Source organism: Lytechinus variegatus, chromosome 16 (genome assembly GCF_018143015.1).
Source record: "Lytechinus variegatus isolate NC3 chromosome 16, Lvar_3.0, whole genome shotgun sequence".
Lineage (NCBI taxonomy): Eukaryota > Metazoa > Echinodermata > Echinoidea > Temnopleuroida > Toxopneustidae > Lytechinus > Lytechinus variegatus.
The window spans coordinates 1,674,914-1,696,464 of record NC_054755.1 but is presented as its reverse complement, the minus strand read 5'-3'; the positions used below and the strand labels follow the sequence as shown (position 1 = coordinate 1,696,464).

General features: G+C 37.1%; 2 protein-coding genes across 2 annotated transcripts in view; one reads left to right on the top strand and one right to left on the bottom strand.

Moving 5' to 3' along the window:
• Window positions 1-4,907, bottom strand: part of LOC121429836 (B-cell CLL/lymphoma 6 member B protein-like) — a 33,682-nt gene extending 28,775 nt beyond the window's left edge. Inside the window, exon 1 of the mRNA XM_041627077.1 lies at window positions 4,668-4,907. The gene's annotated coding sequence lies outside the window, so the exon portion shown is untranslated. The remainder of the gene's footprint in view (window positions 1-4,667) is intronic.
• A 2,394-nt stretch (window positions 4,908-7,301) lies between these two features.
• On the top strand, window positions 7,302-19,093 carry LOC121429920 (golgin-45-like). The gene is made up of 7 exons (XM_041627181.1): window positions 7,302-7,390; window positions 14,241-14,565; window positions 15,865-16,025; window positions 16,467-16,666; window positions 17,137-17,265; window positions 17,970-18,195; window positions 18,792-19,093. The coding sequence occupies exons 2-7, from the start codon at window positions 14,274-14,276 to the stop codon at window positions 18,963-18,965; spliced, it is 1,182 nt and encodes a 393-aa protein (XP_041483115.1). The 5' UTR covers window positions 7,302-7,390; window positions 14,241-14,273; the 3' UTR covers window positions 18,966-19,093.
• Window positions 19,094-21,551: the final 2,458 nt, after the last annotated feature.

Sequence of the window (21,551 nt, the reverse complement as noted above, 5' to 3'; positions counted from 1 at the left end):
GCTGCGCCGGCCGTCTGGCGTACGTGAGCTGCATGCATGAAACCACTGCAGCTAACTAGCTACATGTAGCTAGCTGTGCGCTAGCCGACTATTCAGAGCTCTGCGATACAAAATGTTACTGCTAAGAAATCTTCCACAGAACTTTGAAAATCTACGTCAAAGTCACATTTTACACCAATGAAATGCCCTTCTACAGTCCATATTACTAAATCCTGATTATTAGCAAGCATTAAAAAGAGGAATTATGACCTGTCTTTTGACTCAAAAAGTCCGATTTCCAAATGCATTAATACACATAAAACTCATAGGTGAGTACATCACAGTCCCACGTGTGCATTTGTATGTATGTTGATATTTTGTTTCTTTCGAAGCTGTGTCGTTTCTAGCCAAAAATAAACAGACAGCTTCTTTCTTTTGTTTATAAATGACTTCTTAAACCACTCTTAAAGGAAGTAAATATTTTGGGAAGGCATTTCATAAATATGAAATGTGAGTTTTCCATCATTTTGTCAAATATAGGAAGGACTTTTCTCACTGTTTTTCCAGATATAACTTTTGCCGTTTTATTTTTTTTCTTTCATTTTTTTATAGTGACTAAACCATTTATACCCCTTCCCATTGAATATGCCTGATTAAATAATATGTTTCTACTGAATAATAATAAAAACAATTCTCCCCATTTTTTTTAATAATTTTGTCTTATTCATTTTTCTTTCATTTTCTTTTTTTTCCTGTTCTTTTTTTTTCTTTCCGTTGTATTTCACTTATTTATTTTATAATTTTTGTTTTCTTTTTTTTCAATATACAATTCTAAAAATTATATTTGTTTCCCCCTTTTATGCATTGTTCTAATTTTTCAGCATATTTTTCTGTGATTTTCTCCTGCTATAATAATACCTGGGAACAATACAATTCTTTTGTTCTCTTTCAATCATTTCATATTTACAATGATAGAACAATTTATATATTACCACAAATCAATAAGCAAAGTAAAATAACTGCAAGCACGATTTACATACAAGATGCAAAGTGGAAGTAACTTAGTGGTAGTGGCTGCAGAATTAATATTTCAGAAATTTGTTTTATTCATTTTTAATTATTGTTTTTCTTTATATTTTTCGGGCCACCAAACTTTACTAACGGGCCACCAAAAAAAAATATTTGAAGGTTTTGGTGGCCCGAACGGGCCACCACCAAAAAAAGTTAATGTGGAGCCTTGATTATAGTATCAGTTCCCAACAAAAGTCAGTCATTCAATCAACTGAAAAGAGTTTTGAGTAAATTACAACCTTCAAAGTTGTACCATGGGAATACTGTAAATACACAGAACTTCTATTTGAAGAGTTTAGTTGCAAAAGGGGTTAGGTCCACTTTGGACCATTCCGAGAAAAACCTTGTTTTTATTCTCACTTATTGCAATATTCTTATGAGAAACTAAATTGTCATGATGTACTACACTATCATGTGAACATAAAATTGGGTATAAAAGAAACCTACCCGTCTTCAATTTTTTCTATATATTAATAAAAATCATCATTATGGACCTAAGCCCTTTTGCAAGTAAACTGAAATAAATCCAATCTCTTTTGATTAAACACAGATATCTTTCCATGCCAATTTCATTCACGTTTTCATTTGAATTTCAAATTGTCTTTGGTATCATCAGAGTGACTGAAAATTTAGAAGTTTAGAGACAGAAAACAATAAAATTTATGAAAAATGGACCTAACCCGTTTTGACAAATGAGTTCTTCAGAAGAGTTAAGTTGTGAAAGGGGTTAGGTCCAATCCAAGAAAATAATTTTTTAAATTCTCCCATATTGCAATATTATGCGAAACTGAATTTTCATGATGCCCTACCATGAGAAAATAAAATTGGGCATAAGAGAAAGCTACCTGTCCTCATATTTTTATGATATTCTTTTCCAAAAAAAATCTGTGTGGACCTAACCCGTTTTGCAACTAAACTGAAATGGACCTAACACCTTTTGAAAAAATGTGATTTTTCTTTGCCATTTTAGTTCACTTTTAAATAGGAATTTCAACTTTTCTTTGGTATCATCTAGAGCTACTAAAAATTTTTACATTAAGACATAAAAATCAAATTTGATGAAAAATGGACCTAACCCCTTTTGCAAGTGAGCTCTTCATTTCCGTAATGGTACGAATGCTTCTTTTCCTGTAATAGAGACCTGCTAATAAGCAGATCACTTCTTAATTAGCTTTCATTGTACATTACCAGAGTAAATGCTCTGTAAATGGCTGAAGTAAATTGAATTGGCTTTTTCCTCGGAGTTGTCCCACATCTCCAACAATAATTTGAAGATATTTTTTTGTTCTACAATATGTTATAGAGCTGTAAAAAAATCTGTAATGTAAAACTTATATATTTACATAACTGAGAGATGTATAATGAAAACGTAGCCTCTGACATAAAATAGAATACTGAATAGCACCAATTAATTGTTGGAAGGCCAACAAGAACAAGTCATGTAAAACAAATACTAATTTCTATCCTGAATAAAATAATATCACTGTATACATGTACAAGTGCTCAGTAAAAACAGTGATATCCCTAAAATAAATCACAAATGAAACTAAAAATTCATCTTAGAGCTCTGCTTGAAGCCTACTGTTTATGCATATTGCGTTGTTTGAGGGTACCTAAAGGTATAAATACCATTCACTATAAATCAGTATTTACGCCTCTTTTGTATTGAAACAAACGAAAATTGTACATGGATTTTGCCTGGACTGCTTTATGCATCAATACACAAATGTTTTTTTAAAAGAATTTTCTGGCAAACACAATTCTCACTAACTTTGGCTAGCCTTTTGTCAAAGTTTCATGCAATAAGACCTTTAACTATCAAACTCATGATGGCCTTTTAAAAAATTAAACCAAAGGTCAAGATTTTACAAAGAAGGGAGTTCACTTTTACTGAAACATACTCAACAGTGATATTAAAAATTTGGTACACAACTATGTTGCTTTTCAGAAAATTTTCAGGAAAATGGTGTCAGTTTTTTCCAGGGGGGGGGGGGGTAGGGAGGGCAAGTGGCAGTAACCAATGTTGGTAACTGCCATGGAAGTGACCCTACTTGATATCATGTAGTATATAGGCCTATATATAAGATAATGATTGAAAAAAATGATGATTAATAATAATAGCAATATTTATAATAATATGCAATTAATATCTAGCGCTTAATACCATTTATGTTCCTAAGTGCTGCATACTATTATTACTATTACTAATATGGTCTAATTAATACCTATTTTTTCAACAGCAATGTAGAATGATCATGCACCCCTAAACTTTGACAACCATATTCATAACATATTTTCTTCACAATTTTTTTGTGGGGGAAGGGGGCATTGGCCAAAATACGCATTGCCCCCCCCCAAGTTTTTATTGAGACGACTGAATGCCACCTCCTCCCCATTCGCTTCTAAGTTCTAGAATCCTTGGAAAGCCAAAAGCCAGGGGGGGGGCACATCAATTGATGAGTGGATACCATGCGCGACCATGGTTGGCGTGTGAAACCATACCCTTAACAAGTATTGGAAACAAATCGATACTCTTGGCAAGTTGCCTGAATTGACCCCCTAAACAAGTACAACAATATTTTTATTGTTATGTCACGGGCGTCGGTCGTCGGCCTACCTTCACCCACATCATAGGGTTTAGTACAGCCCCACCTTCCTCACCTCGCCCAAATCGTAATCTTAACACGTAGTGTGGACTCTTGGGGCAAAAGTACATCCTTTACAAAACATTTTAGTCTTAATTTTTTACACCCTCGCAAATTTGACCCTAAACACGTAGCTTTCCTAGCGAAAATAGATACCCTTTTTTTCATTGTTTTAGTGTTTTTGACACCCTTATCATGTTACATACGGAACATGTCCTATCTTGAAAAAGACATCGTGTTTTGGGGGTCGCGCATGGTATCCACTCATCAATGTAAGTGGCCCCCCCCCTGGGCGAGTAACAACAAAAATGTCAGTATTGATAACATATAATTCCCCAAAACAGAGATCTTCCAATATACAGATATAATGAAGAGTAAACACCTGTTTGGTAGACGTAATATTCTCCAAATATAAAAAAGGTCTTATCAATATCAATATTAATCATGTTAATCATGTTAATTTATTATCAAACAGACAGACTGAAGTAGCAAACTTGATACTCAAATGTTTAAAAGTGACATGAATTTTGAATCATTTGAATGGAAATCACAAGTAGCAAACAGCATTTTTTCATCTGCATATATTCAATTCAATTTAATCTCCTGCACCCACATTTCTCCAAAATCCATCGTTTTCATTTGACATCTATCACGTAGATCTTGAAAATTCAAATGACAAATCAGAAAAGTAATTTGGTTTCTTCATCTTCCAGAATAATTGCTGCTTCAAGGTGAATTTTAATAATAGTCTTCACTACATATGGATTCAAAAGATATGTAGCATATTTATGAACGTAGTAAAATTATCATCCATTAACAAATCTGCAATCAAGCATGTCAATTTATATTCAAAAGGCCTACAACATCTCCATTCTCATGATTCTCCAACTTAAAAATTCTCATGTGGGACTGAACATTCAAATTCCAACTCTTAATCTCTGAAAATGACTGTAGAATACACGATAAAATTACCGTAAATTCCAGCTTTCCCGACGAATCATTGACCAATGTGCGGTTTCCAGATGAGGCCTTCTTCCCGAGCCCCTTTCCTCCAAATCGGTCTGATGATTTTTGCTGTACCATTGCTGAGGAAAAGGGCGGGGGTCTTTTTTGAATAGCCGTGATTCATCGCGTTATACTTGCTCCACCCTCATATTTTCCATTTGATTAACGCGCGATGCACGTGTACACAGTTCAATCAGCTGATCTATGTACACAAACCACGTCTGTTGTAAACAAAGGTGTTTAGTCTATGACACGCAGCCGCTGTTACTGTGCATTTGCAATCGGGGGTGGGGGGGGGGGGGGGTGGGGGTGAGTAGGGGATGATTTAAAGGAGATTTTTTTTGTTTTCATCTAAATGATATGTTAACATATTTTCCCTTTTTCCTCCTTATCACCCCTCTGTTTTTCTTGGTTTCTTTTCTCTATCGATCCTCTTTTTACGACTGGAAAAAAATATCAAGCCACGGGGGGGGGGGGGGGGGGGGGCGTGGAGGAGCATTCGCCCCTTCTCCTTTCACGGTGCCGTTTTGAAAATAACATAGAAAAAAACGGTTTCACCATTTAAATGTATTCATTGCTCCTAATGATTTTCACAAAAGAAGATTACTGGGGGTTTTGATAACCTTGCGAATTTCTAGGTGTATATTGTAATAAATGTATTTCTTTTGCAAGAAATGTATATTTCGACAGTGTTTCTCTCTCAAGAGGCGATCATATGATTTATTATGAAAGAGGGCTGGAACGGTTTATTTCCAACTCGTCTACGGTATACCAACAGTTCGTCCACTCTCCATATGGTCAAGTGCCAATTCGTCCACTCACCATTTCGTCTAATAACCAGTTGGTCCAATAGCCATTTAGTCCATATACCATATCATATGGTCATTTTTACGTTTTTGTACATGGTTTTGGAAAAAAGAGGGGGGACTGAAGCCCCCAGCCCCCCCACTTCCGTTGCCCCTGCGTTATGAGACGAAATGGTCATGGACAAAATGGTGATTAGAAGGGATGACTTGACTAATGTTTATTGGAACAAAACGCGGAATGGCATTAGACTCGGGGGGGGGGGGGCACTTCCATTCACGAGTGGATACCATGCGCGACCATGGGGTCTCGAAAAGCACCATAAACACGTAATTTCCATATTCTGAAAATGCACCCCTTAACAAGTATTGGCGTGTGAAACCCCGTGTGAAACCCTACCCTTAACAAGTATTGGAAACAAAACGATACTCTTGGCAAATATTCCCTGAAATGAACCCCTAAACAAGTACAGGAATGTTTTATTGTTACGGGTCCTTCGGTCGTCGGCTTTACCTTATTTGGTTTAGTACGACCCCACCTTCTACACCTCGTGCAAATCGGACTCTAAACACGAAGTGTTGGGGCAAAAAGGACATCCTTTATAAAACATTTTAATTTTGTTTTATCATCCCCGCAAATTAGACCCTAAACACGTAATTTTCCTATCGAAATAGATACCCTTTTTTCATTATTTTTGTGTTTTTGACACCCTTATCACATTACGTACGTAACGTGCCCTATCGTGAACATCCTTTTTACGTGTTTTTTTGGTCGCGCATGGTATCCACTCGTCAATGTAAGTGCCCCCCCTGATTAGACTTAATGAAAGTAGTCCATGTAGTAAGTGAACGAGTTGGCAATTTACCGCTGTGACCAGTACTAACAGGGCTCACGCTCACCTGTTTATTTCATTGAAAATTCTAGCCATTTTAGCAAAAAACCCTCCCTTATTTTGCCTTCAGATAGTTTGGGGTAGCAAGGCAACCTATTTGGTAGATTTTATGTTACCAATTTAATAAAGAAATAAAAAATAGTTTTTAGGATGCAAATAATTGATGCTCAGCTTGTTTAATCATTTGAGCGACGTAATGCAGTGCCTACCCAGGGAGTGGAAATTGCTAATTCTGTATGCGGGCAAGCCAGAATGCGATTCCTCGATAGGGGCTCTGCCGCGATGCCCCAGTCACAAGATAATCAGTAATTTTTCTGTCATTGCCTGTTCCCCCATTATGAAATCGTACATATATCCAGGCCTGCATATCTGCAAAAATATATGGGAGGGGGGGGGGGGAGTAATAGCTCTTGCAGTCCTGAATTGCAGTCTCCTAAATAATTTAAGGAAAAGGTTAGGCTACGGTTTGAAGTCGTTGGACCTCCCCCCCTAACAATTTTGTTTAATTTTTTTGAGACATGTATTTAAAAGAAAAGTGGGCCCTTCATGCCCCTGGTCAGTTTATAGACATGGACCGTAAATATAAATATATAGCATAAATATATTATCTCTATAGACAGACCATGCCCATGATCCAATCAGGAAGGAAGGGGGGTGCAGAGGGCTCCGAATTCTGGGGAGCATTTCACTTTCATCAACATTTTTGTCCGACAAGTTGTTAGATCTGACAACTTTCCTTTACTTTGAGAGGCTGAGAAGCACCGTTACTATGGTAACTGTCGCAAAAAACAGTACTTGTCAGATAAAAAATGTCTGACAAATTCTTTCATAAAAACGCTCCCCCAGCTAGCTATGACGTGTTGTTATGTATGACGTCATGTCCGAGGATCATTATCATCGAGTATAGTACCCATCGAGATACCCATCGAGAACAAACACGTCACACCTGTCTGGCCGTCCCGGCCTTTGAAAGTTTGAAATTCTGGAAATCAACGTGAGTATGATTAGTATTTCAACATCTTATAGTCAAAATAAATCCAGTTGAATAATCTGTACATTCTAGTACGTATTTGATTACCAGGCAAAAGGGAATTAAGAGGGGAAGGAATTTCTAAATGTCATAATATTTTAATGTGGTCCCACCTATTGACGATTGAGTACCGTTCAGTCAGGGATCTTCTGGCTTTGCTCACTCACACATTGTACGAGGTTAGTATGTACTAACCTCGTACAATAGACCGTGTTTGACCCTGGATTTCGAAGTAGTCGGCAAACATCGCTTCATTGCTGAAGTAATATTTGCCGAAGCTCCTTCTCGCTACGCACCGGGGCTCTTGCCGGTGAGTAGCAAGAGTTTGTTGAATATAAAATAATAATAAAATAATAATCCGATAAAAAAAAGCACATTTTGCTTACCTCGGCCTCGAAAGTGACTTCGCTTGTCTCTTCCACGGAAATACAAGGAAGCCCGTTGGTGGCGCTAATAATTTCACAACCTTGATTCAGCTCCTCGGTAATTTTATAACTGTATCTAAATTCTTTGAATGCGCAATCCTCATGATTAATTTACTAATTATGGGCACCAATTAATGAAATGCCTTCAAAAAACATAATTAATGATTATTATTGGTGATGATAACACTCATTTGCATTAATTTAAAAGATGACTGATAAAAAAAAATGAAAATAATATACGTGCCTGGAAAGAAACCAGCAGTACAAGCTTTGACGAACGTCAATAATACGTATACGGTGTACCAAAGTCTATACAATGAAAAGATTGGACACTTCACGGACTTTGCGTAATGCCTTGCGTCGATATGCGTGTAAAATAGTGTAGGTGCCTATTCTTTCCCTTGTCGTGTCTTTGATATGAATATAAATCGCGCGCCCTCTTCAGGAGAAAATTGATATCAACGCTGACTGATTTCTATCTCCGTAAAATCTTCACTAAAGATCAAGAAAATATACATATTTTTAGAAAGAAACTTCAAGGAGAAGTCACGGAAGGATCTAAATGATTCGGTAAGTGTCATAGCAGGATGTGGAATGTTTATTTAAACATAATATTTTATGTGGGCAAAAGCCCACTGTATTTTCGAAGTGTAGTGGTGTGTCGCGTGCGTATGACTGATAATCCTTCACTCGCGAGACGATATGAACCCATGGGTGGGCTTTGCTTGGCTTGGCCTGCGTTTGTCACAATCACTCTAGGCGACACCGCAATACTTACCCGTGTTAAGAAACTGGGACTCCACTCACGCGCATTTGGGCCGCCCTAGCTTAGAACTAAGCTTTGTTTAACTAAAAAATGAATATTCTTATAATTCAATAAATGTTAATGAATACTGTTAAATCGGTACTCACCGGTTCTTTTCTTGAATTTTCTGCCAATTTCCCACGCTTCTGGCTACAATTCCGCGTTAATTTTTGTCGCCATAGACAGCTATTCATGCAACTTTATTTATAAATGGAGCGCCCCTTACGAGAGTTGTTAATGCCGCGGAGAAATCGTTAGGCATTTTGGCCTGTGATCAAGGCGTAGCTGTTCTATTTTTTTATATGTGTGAGATCGAAATCACAGCGAGTAAACACTCTTCCATATGGAAGAGTGTATACTCGCTGTGATATGATCCCGATAGGGAGGCGCAACACCCCACCCACATGGGCGCAAGTCCCAGGGCAGGGGGACATGTCCCCCTCACCAAAAATAGTAGGGGGCAATGTCCCCCTACTATTTTTGGTCATTTCATTCAAAATCGAAATAAAACATGTATTTTGGAAGAGACGATCTTACTTTTGGGATGCCCCCTTTTTTTTTGCTTGTCAAATTTCTTTTGGTCAAGATGACCTTCTTTAGGGGGTGATAAACCTTCTTTTTTTGTTTGTTTTTTGCTTGTCAAATTTTCCAGCCCCTGGTCCCCTACCTTTGGGGAGAGATTTCCGCCCTTGCAAGTAGACATACTCTTGATATTGTTTGCGAATCTGCACGGGCGTCGGAGGCTGGGGGATGAGGAAAAGCGGTGAGACGAGAACAAAAATAGAAGGGAAAAGAGGACAGAAAAAAAGTGAAAGAAAGAAAAATTAATGGAAAATAAAAGGGAAGAGAAAATAGGGAGAAATGTGATGGGTAAAAAAAATTATGGGGAAAGAGGACAGAAAAAAGTGAACGAAAGAAAAATTAATGGAAAATAAAAGGGAGGAGAAAATAGGGAGAAATGTGATGGGTTACGTCGAGATTTTATGTGCCCGTGCAAAAAGAAATGTGCAGAGGTTGAGATGTCCGTTTGGGCACTTTGCCTGTCTGTTTCTCGGACTGGCGCCCGTGTTGCAAAAATTATTACCGTAAGCTGATGGAATCACTGCTTCATGTATACCGACAGTGACAGGATTTAGCGGTTGTAGGTATAAATCGCGCTCTAACACTCTAAAACTGTGTTCTTTATCAAAAAGCTGTCCTTCATATTCATTTTCGCAAAAAATATAAAGTTCATTTCAATCATTGTCTTTATTTATCCTGTTTATGATAAAAATACTTAGAAATTTGGTTAGGTTAGGGTTATCAAATTATCAGGGCAGAAAATGTATTTTTTTTCTGATTTTGCGCGTCGAGCTGGCATTATTTGATCTGTGAGATTATGTTTTTGATGACATTCATTGTATTCACAGCAATAATTATTAAACATTGCGCACGCGCCGTGCGCCGCATGTATTATGTAGATCAGATGAATACTTACCGCTACACACGAGCAGTTGCTCTATATATTCTATGTAATATAATATATAGAGCAACTGCCCATTTTCAATGGTCCATAATATACCCACTTTTTTCTTTTTTGGAACGAGTATGAAGTTATCTACTGATATACTGAATGTACAATAAAAGTCATTATCATGTATTTCTTGACATTTCATTTACTTTTTTCCCCATAATTATATCCCATAGCTGCTCGCATAGACCTACGCCGTCACAAATAACAAAACAAAATCTCACTTTTTTTCTTTTTTGGTGGGGGATGGATTTTCCACTAGATACGCATACGTACAATTTTTCAAATTATTTTTTTCTGCTATTTTTCATAATAAACTTTAAATGATTTCGCCTTTGCACTATTATTTTTTTAAGACAAAATAACAAAATTACATCTAGTCATCATCATCATATCATCGTCACCAACTTCATTCTCATCTTCATCACCACTACCACCATCATTATCATCATCATCACCGCCACCATCACCACCACTATCATCTTCACCAAGAAAATTTTCATCATCATCATCATTGCCATCATCGTCTTTCTTTTTTTCTTATTTTTTCCCCTTCCCTTCTTTTTTTTTCCTTCCTATTTTCCTCCTTTTTTAGAGGGGCACACCACCACGCCCCCTCACTGGATATCGGCCTCTAAATATGTTTGTTGTTGTATATAAGTTGGCGGATGCCTCATGAAATGAAATAAGAGAAAATAAGGAAAGGGAAACTAAGAAGAAAAACAAGAAATGAGGAGAAGAAAAAAGAAAGCCAAACAAGAAAAAACAATATCAAAATTTTGTTGTAAAGTCTTCTACGTCAGTTTAATAATTATGTTTTCAGTGAAATGAGAACATAAAAGAATTGAAACAAGTAAGAAGGGCTATACATCGTGGCAAAGAAATAGAGGGAAGCTCCGAGACAATAAAATGGGTGAGAAAAAGAAGACTTTGAAAACCTCACAACACGAGCATAATAAAAAAAAATATGGAATAAGCGAGGACAAGTAGCTGAGGGACCCTCCCCCTCTCTCTATTTATTTATCTATCAAACTCGCATATACAAGAACTTCTTACTAATCAAAATATTGCGAGCAACTGAAAGCACGAGGTGACATTTTTTTTAAATATTCAAAACTGATAAAGAGACGCATTTTAAACATTCATGAAACTTATTAATCATTCATTTCCAATCATTCGATTGCGACAAATGATATGAGAATTTAGTGTTTTTAGGAATTCATTAAAAGCATAAAGTTGTATCTCAACATTACAATATTGCAGGCGCAACGCATGAGCTAAAGCTTTATACAAAGATAAAAAAAATTGACATTTTAAGTATTTTTGGTAATCATGAAAAAGATTGATATTTCATGAAAGAAAGCTCAAATCCCGAGGAGGAATATTGTTATGAATTGACTTTAAAAGCCGGGGGCCACTTCCATTCACGAGTGGATACCATGCGCGATCATGGGGTCTCAAAAAGCACCCTAAACACGTAATTTCCTGATTCTGAAAATGCACCCCTTAACAAGTATTGACGTGTACCGTACCCTTGACAAGAATTGGAAACAAAACGATACTCTTTAAATATTCCCTGAAATGACCCCTAAACAAGTACAGGAATGTTTATTGTTACGGGTCCTTCGGTCTTCGGCTTTTTTTACCTTATTTGGCTTAGTACGACCCCACCTAGCTTCTACACCTTGCGCAAATTGGACTCTAAACACGAAGTGTTGGGGAAAACAAGGACATCCTTTATAAAACATTTTGATCTTGTTTTATCATCCCCTCAAATTCGACCCTAAACACGTAATTTTCCTAGCGAAATAGATATACCCCTTTTTCATTATTTTTGTGTTTTTGACACCCTTATCACGTTACGTACGTAACGTGCCCTATCGTGAAAAAGATTTTTTTTTTGGTCGCGCATATGGTATCCACTCGTCAATGTAAGTGGCCCCCGGGCTTAAAAAACTGTGGAAGCCCCATTTAATATTTGATTATGGGATTATAAGTCGAATAAATAAAAGCTGAAAAAATAAAGTATTTTGTGTTCCTCTATCATAATTCTCTTTCTCTTTAACACTAGTTCCCTCTTTTTTTTTGGGGGGGGGTATTTTGGTTAAAAAAGCTAGGAGAGAAAAAAATCATAATTTCTGGCTATAGTCGTTGAAGTGGTAGGGACACCCCCCCCCCCGTTGTTATGCATTACGCCAATATGGGACCAAATGATCCTTCATGTCCGGCGCGAAACTTATGCAATAAATTAAACTTTATTTTTTGAAAAATTTAACGCTTGCGCTGTTAACTCCAATCGCTTTCACCTGAATTTGCGATGAATGCTAGCGTTATGAAATATATCATTATCAACGTCTGGCGAAAAGAATAACCAACCAATCACCTGACGAGAAAGCGTATCACGTGATCTGCATAACAGCTTCGATCGCGAGTCAGAAGTGAAGAGCAACTGCCAAGAAAATCAGGAAAAGTCGTCAAAATGTAAGTTTCCCTTAATATCTTTCATTTTATTTTTGTTGCTAACAATGTATTTACGATCCTTAATTATAATATTGGCCAAAAAAAGAAATAGAGCGCGTACTTGTGAAATAATATCGAAATATCCTGTACTCAAAGATTTCTAACCCCGCAATTCCACTGATGTCGCCTATGAGGTCCATACATGTAATGTTTGGACCTCATTGGTACTAGGAGTGGTCACAATGGGCGTTAATGCAGTTTTGCACGGGCTGGCATAAGGTCCCGTGGCCGAGTGGTCTAAGGTGCCTGGCTATACATGGAAAGTCCAGGTTTCGATCCTCGGCAGCGGCTAAGTTTTATCACTTCATGTTTGATGGGGGGGCACATCAATTGATGATGATGCCAATATTTGTTAAGGGGCCGGGGTGCGTTTTCAGAATATGGAAATTACGTGTTAAGGGTGCTTTTCGAGACACCATGGTCGCGCATGGTATCCACTCGTGAATGGAAGCCCCCCGGGTTCTGCTTTCAAAATGGAAATGCTATTGCATTATCCTGATTATGCGTCACGTACCTTGACATTCACAAACAATGACTAATGCCGGGAAATTTGCTCAAAGACAAAGTCTTCTTCTTTTTTTAAACAAGTGCACACCTAATTTAGTTATTATGGTGGTCCCCATGTCTGCGCACCTAACGATTTGAGTTTAGATTTAACATGAATTTCATATTATTTCCCAAAATTTTTCAGTTGATAATGTTCATTATATTATTATGAGTATGTGTACCAAATATCTTATAAAAATTTTAAAGAAATATATGATTTTTCTTGGAAAAAACATTGGGTGATCATTTTCAGATTGAACCAAAAATGGTACCCTATGTCTGCACACCCATTACCTTTGCACGCGATTCAGGGATTTTGATGAAAAAGGCTGCATTTTGAGGACGTCTTGTGAAATGCCGAAAATTCATAATTTTTCCACCATTTTGAGTCACATTTTTTTAATGAATATCTTTCTATGTTTGCATGTGTAAAGTCTGTGGTCGTCGCGTATCTTCTTTTACTAGAATCGCGTAGATACGCGTATGCGCAGACAAGGGGGACTGCGCAGACAGTTGGGGGACTTACCAAATAATCAGAATAATGCAATAGCATTTTCATTTTGAAAGCAGGACCCGGGGGGGGGGGGGCACTTCCATTCACGAGTGGATACCATGCGCGACCATACAGACATGCCTGCGGATGCTTGGCACGTCCATACGCTCAGCTGTAGCTGTTATTGCTCTATCCACCAATTGATATCGATGGTTGCCGCCAGATTGCAACTGATTAGTCTGCAAGGACAGACTCAAATTTGACACTTCAACCAATAACAGGCCTAGAGTGAAGACTAGTCTCAAAAGAATCTGTCTGCCTTGGTAGGGCCAATCACATTACATAGTGAATCTAGTCTCACTTATCCAGACTCGACATTATGCGCTATATGAATTGTGAAAACCAAGGGTCTGTGCCTGCAGACTAAATGCAGATTGTGTTGAGACATTAAAGATATATTTTGTTCTAGAATGCTTTACATTAATCATGAATTTTCTTTAATTTGTTTTTGATAGATTTGATGTTCACGCAGAGGTAAAGCAAACACGATGGCATCAAGAGTCAAGCAGCACCTCTTCACAGTGCAGCCTCAGTACATACAACGTGATGACAATCGATTCACGTCATCCAGTCCAAGGCCTGAGGCAGAGGGAAAGGAGATGGATCTTGGAGCCGGGACAGTAGAGGGCGCTAGACCTGAAGGATACAGACGACCTGGAGCTAAGCCCGCTTTCTTTGATGGCAAGAACAGAAATTCAACCGATCTTGCCTTCCGTCAGCGACAGAATCAGAAGGATGTCCAGTTTGAATCAAGTCCAAGGAAGGAAAATAAATCCCCAGGTAAGTCCCCGTGTCATGTTTTCCATATTAAAGAAAGGGGGAACGCGACTAGGTCAGTATTTATTTTATTTTATTTTTTTTATTTTATTTATTTCATTATTTTTTTTGGGGGGCGTAATATTTGATTTGTTTCACATTCCACAAAAAACATACATCTTGAACATAATTATGAGAAGATGATGACAAAAAATATATAATTGTAGTGTTTTACAAGAAAATACAATATCGTGAAATATGAGGAACCTATTAATAACCAAAGCTTGTAGACTTATAGGTTCCCAATGTATGATCTTGATATGATCTTGATATGGACAATGCAGTCAGTGTGCATATCATAGAACCACACGCATGCGCAGTACTCGAAATAGAGATCGTGGGTCAGTCAGATTTTATGTTCTCTGCTCTGCATTGCTCTTTATCAGTTTTAATTCTATTTTGTATTTAAAAAGAAATGTAGGAGAAATTATGAAAATTAGGTTTAGTTGGCACTTTTCTCCCTTTTTGTCAAATCTGGGATTAAAAGAGAAAATTGGAAGGTTTTGGTAGGCTTTGTTGGTTTGTGATATTACAGGTCATTTATTTATTTTTACCCCAAAAATGCAATTTTAATAGAAGTTTATTATTAAGTCAATACTATTTTCAATAATTTTGTGATGGTTCATATCAAATGCCCGAATGAAACAAATTAGGTGATCCACATATTGAGAGCACATTCCCAAGGGGTGTACTATACCCCCCATGGATTACATTTACAATCTTAGAAATCTGGACTGTTAGCGTGTGAATGTGAGCAGTACAATCTAGGAAGCTGGTTTCACAATTTCATTCTGTAGGAAAGGGGAGCACAAAATTCTTTCCTTAGTTATTGTACCATCTCTCTTGTCTATACTCTTTCTATAGTGAATGTCCCTTCAGGAGAAGGTCTCCTTCGAGAGCTGTACGCAGAGCAACAAGAACAGCTGAAGAAAGCTGAATCAGAGAAGGTTCTTTCTGTATTTATTGTACCATCTCTCTTGTCTATACTCTTTCTATAGTGAATGTCCCTTCAGGAGAAGGTCTCCTTCAAGAGCTGTACTCAGAGCAACAAGAACAGCTGAAGAAAGCTGAATCAGAGACGGTTCTTTCTGTATTTATTGTACCATCTCTCTTGTTTGTACTCTTTCTATAGTGAATGTCCCATCAGAAGGTCTCCTTCAAGAGCTGTACGCAGAGCAACGAGAACAGCTGAAGAAAGCTGAATCAGAGAAGGTTCTTTCTGTATTTATTGTACCATCTCTCTTGTCTATACTCTTTCTATAGTGAATGTCCCATCAGGAGAAGGTCTCCTTCGAGAGCTGTACTCAGAGCAACGAGAACAGCTGAAGAAAGCTGAATCAGAGAAAGCAGAGACACAAAAGGAGAGGGATGCGTTTGAAATGAAATGTATGGAACTTGAGGCTGAACTCACTGCACAGATTCAGGTAGAAACTTGACTAAGATGGCATGTGAAGTCATATGTGATCAAAGAATGAATTCACAATTCTTTTATGCTTAACTTCTTCATACTTCATATTCCTTAGATTGTATACATTTCTTGAAAATAGATGGTGTTATTGAATGAATTCATGAGTATAGAATCAGCCTGTTGAGGTCATGCTAGCATATGGAATCGGATAGATGTGATTTGAGTTCAAGTAACATTTTATATAAATGTATTTAACTGGTAAAGTGTCACCTAATGGATGCCGATAAATCTATGTGAGATTAACATCAATTTTGGTGCCAATTAATTGGTACTTCTTTTTGCATTTGATTTTTTTTTGTTAATGGGACCCTGTCATTGCTTCATAAGTGGGCTCCCCCTTTGGTAAATCCTGAAACAGCCCCTTATCATTTTTAACTATAAACATTTTAATGTTCAGGTAAACAAGGAGCTAAAGAAGCTCCTGGTAGCCTCCATGGGAGCCGACCTTCACAGCCAGCTGGAGACCCTGGCCCGAGACCGTGCCCAGCTAGCCCAGGAGATAGAAAATACCATGGCAACCCTTCTAAAAGAACGAGAGACCCTAGAAAGGGTTAACATCCAGTGTGATGTCTGGAGGAGCAAATTTCTAGGAAGCAGGTATGTTGGATTTACTTCTGTCTTCTTCTGTGTAGGAACATATTTCCTGTTATACAGTGCATCTTGAAATTTACAAAACTGAGAATTGTTTATGTTTTATCATAACTTATCATGAATTTTATTACCAAATTTCATCCATGTTAATGTCAGCAATATTTTGTTATGTTATTATCCTTGGAGTTTTAAAAAGTAAATGATACTCGCTCAAGCAAGAAAAGCATCAAGATATTGGAAAAATGTCAATTCATAGTTTTTCAAAGCGAGTACTTTTTTATGCACATCATAGACATTAAAAGTATACTTTTGTCTGATTTTCTTTTTGCAATGATTCCTGAAATAGTTTGAATTTGAAAAACCGGCTTTAACAAATTATATGGTGTTGCTTAAAGATTTCACTTTGAATTGGTCATGTCCAGAACACTTCTTGATATGCTAAATCGAGATAAGAATCTTTTAATGATTTGTTTTAGATTACAAGTTGATGAGTTGATCACATCTAGAACACATCTCGATATGTTACAACAAGAATCCTTTAACGCAATCCAAAGACTTCTGGATGAGAGAGCAGAGATCAGACGGCATATGATGAAAACAAACCGGTAGGTTACATAATGTCCTTTTCTTTTAAATCAATCTATGTCACATTTTTTGACAAGAAGAATGATTCAATGCTATTCAATTAAAAATGAATGCTATTCAAATTCAAAATGTTTGATATGGAACGAGCAAATGATAAAAATAGATGGCTCACTTTAATTGGCATTTCCTGTATTTCATCATTGAAATGGAGGTCGGGCGTGGATCTGAAGTCTTCTCACCCTATTGTCCAATTTTAATTCATAAATGATAATAATAATCATAATATACCAGTTTTGTATATAAAATGCACTCCTCCTTTGAGTAGTAATAATAATAATAGCCAATTTTTATATAGCGCTTTTCCCAGAAAGGCTCAAAGCGCGCTACAGCGTATTATTACCATGGTCATTGGATTCATTTCAATCCTGCACGAAAAGTGCACAATTTTCACTCCCTGGGGAGCATTCCGTGCATTCATCGCAGCCTCATTATGGTGCTGGCAAAATCAAACATACAATGTCTTTCACATCCTACCGGATACCCATTTAGCACCTGGGGCGAGAGTGGCAGAGTGTGGATTAATGCCTTGCCAAAGGACGCTAGACTGCGGTGGAATTCGAACACACGGCCCTCTGGTTACAAGGTGAGAGTCAGAACCACTACACCACGGCTCAATGTCATGACCCTTGACAGCAAGAAATCTTGTGTTCTCTTTTCATCTCAGGTTATTACAATATCTATCAAGTGCCTTACAACGGAATCAAAGTATCGACAAAGACTCTTGTAAAACTTTGAGTAATGTCATGACCCTTGCCTTAGTCAATGAACAGCTCTCTTCGACAATCTCTAAAGTACTTCTTGGCGATGTCAAAGGTCACCAACAGGGGTCTGGAGGTCTCAAAGGATTTGAGTTTGTGGATTGGACGGAGGCAGAGCTGTTAGCCAAGGATGTAAGTGTGTTTAACTTTGTGTTTACAGATTTGTTGATCTGGAGGTTTGTTATTCTAGATGTTTGAATACTCCGAAGGTACAATATGACAAAGATTTATATAGGATAGTTTTATAGCGCACATATTCACCTTGTTAGGTGCTCAAGGCCCTCCCTTTATTACCTATATTAGTCTGAAGGTTCGTTTATCAAAACATTTGTTATTCAGAAAATGAAATGGGTTTGATAAACAGGTTGGTCCATCCAAAAATGAGATTCATTATTTCAAATGTTCAGTAGGCCAAAAATGAAGTAAGGTTCAAATAATTCATTAGTTATTTTTGTAGTAAAAGATCTTTTTTTTCGGCCTATCAGACCTTAGGGAATAATGAGTTCACCTCAATTTTTTTCTTTGGACTTAAACAAAATGTATTTTCTTTTGGAACTAACAAAACTTTGGAGCAGTAAACCCCATTCTCTTTCTAGATCAGTAAACCTTTGGAACTATATATTATAGTAAAAAAGTCAGTTACGTTTTGCTGATTCTGATCGGTCTTGATTAACAAATTGATCGTAGGATTTTAATACCTTCTCTTCTGTTCATTGATTTGAATACAGATTGTCTTAAACAAGCAGCCCAGCATCAAACTAGAACAGATATCCCAGCAGGCCATTCTTGAAGGTCCGGTGCCAAAGGTCAACATGACACATCGCTACCATCCCCATACCCGCTATGAGAACATTACTATCAACTGCTGTGAACGATGTAAGGGCGATATCAAAGTTGTATGACACTGATGATGGTGGTCAATAGTTATCTGTAATGACCTACAGCTGGTGCTCAACATTATTGGGAGAACATTACTATCAACTGCTGTGAATGATGTAAGGGCAATATCAAAGTTTTATGACACTTACGATGGTGGTCGATAGTTCTTTGTAATTACCTACAGCTAGTGCTCAACATCACTGGGAGAACATTACTATCAACTGCTGTGAACGATGTAAGGGAGATATCAAAGTTGTATGACACTGATTATGTTGGTCGATAGTTATTTGTAATAACCTACAGCTAGTGCTCAACATTACTGGGCGAACATTACTATCAACTGCTACGAGTGACGCAAGGGTGATATCAAAGTGATATGAGACAGATAACTGTGGTAGTTATACTGATGACCTGTGCCTACTGCCCAGTGCCCAACACCACTACTGGAACATTACTATCAACTGCGACGTAAAGGTGACATCAAAGTGGTTAGACACTGACAATTGTTGTAGATAGTTATGCATAATTACCAACGGCTATCGCTCGATGTTGCTGTAAGAACTTTACTATGAACAGTATGAGTGTTGTGTAGTAATAATTGGTAGTTCAGGCATGAACCTAACATTACGTAGGAATTGTCATGGAAGTTGGTATTTATAAATCATCCTCTAGAGAATTCTCTCTCTCTTTCTCTCCGTGTTTCTCCCCCTATTTGATGACAATTGCACTTCTAGGTTCAAAATATAATATTATTCTCAATTAAATGTACAGGAAAATCCATATTTTTATTTCATTGTTCGAAATATACACAAGAAATGAAATACTATGAAAATTTGCTTTGCCCAATAGATCGTGGGCCTGGCAGCCGCTGTGCAGTGCCAGATCGACGAGGCTCTTTCCCTTTAATTGTTGAATGCCAAACAGGGTAGCAGCAACTTCCATCTTTTAACGTCTTTTGCTCTCACGCGGCGGGGGTTTGAACTCCCGACCTACCAGTTGCGAGACTGACGCTCTACCAACTGAGCCAACACACCAGTCAACATGCTGTATAATTTTTGAAGCTACATGGCCAAAGTTTATAATATCTTGTTTAATGAAGACCCACCCTGTGCAAGCGATGGTTATTGATTCTTTTCTGCCATCTTTGCTTACCATCTAAGAGGCTTTATCTTTAGGTCGCATTAAAGATGAAACTTTTTTCAGGATCAATGAAACTTGTAATTAAGATTTAAGATAAAGGCTTTTGTTAGGACAATATGCGCATTGAAAGCAATACAGATGGGTAAGTGAAATCCTATCGAAGAAGGAAACACTATGATATATGAGATGAATTTTGACTTATGAGTAAATGTGACTCTAACTGTATTGTATGATAATCAATCCTGGGTTAAGATTATTATTATAAGTCAACCTTTCATCCTCCTTCAATCTTTATGACATTAGACAATGTGCCAATAGTTCATAAAAATCCACAGTGTTCTCTTGTTATTCATTCTTTGATGTGAACGAATATTCATTTGATGTCACCAAATCTTGTGAGGGAACGGCAAGCATTTCCTTATTCAAGGTCTAGCAGTATTACCAGAAAGTATCATGGGGTAGGATGTTGTGATGTGGGGTTAAGAAAACCACATGAAAAAGGGTCTTGAATTGATTTCGGGTTAAGTTAATCATTGTTATGAGAAGTTGAGAACGCCACTCAATCTGTTTAGGTTCTGTCGAAAATCTTCATAAAATTTACATGAATGTCTGAAATTTATTTTGATAACATCACACTAATCTGAATTTTATATTCTCGAAATTCCATGAGCTGAAAAATATGAGAGAATTTTTATATCAGAATCAAATTTCAAATTTTATGGGCCTTTGAAAAAAAAAATTATTTCAATTTCAAATTTATGGTTCTTGGGAATGAATTGGGCTTATGTACGATTTATGTTATATGTGCCTGTAACTTTGCTATTATTGCTATCATCTAATATTTTGTAAATACGAATTGATCCAAGCCATTACTAGAGAAACTAAGAGTATTGCAGGATTCTTTGTGCAATATTAAAGAGAATGACATGTCCCTTCATACCTTTTTACTTGTATTTTTTCATCAAATATATATATATGTTTATTGCCTCATTCTTTTGTACAGGACCAGTCGAGGCTGACCTAAACTGAAAATGATTAAATAAAGATTATTGTAGATGAAATGCTCTGCTGTGATTATAGTATTTATTTTTGTTTTTCTACATCTATTGGTAGGAGTACTAGTCTACATGTATAATGACTGGGTTATACAGGCATATTTCCTCTTACATATACCTTCCTTTCAGTTTTGTACCAAGGTCCTGTCTGTGGTATGAGAAATCAACTTGGGGCCACAAAATGATCTGCATGTTCATTTTCCTTGTTACAAAGCTGGCAAGTGGCTGTATTGGACTTTTTGATAGAAGTCTTGCCTGAATATTGTATGTTTAGCATGGAAGCAGAGACCTTGGATCTGTAACACAAAACTTAGCATTGGATCTGTAACACAAAACTTAGCATTGATCGTAGAACATTTGTCTACGATTGATTCCATTGACCACAATGAACAATCAATTGTACAATTAAACACT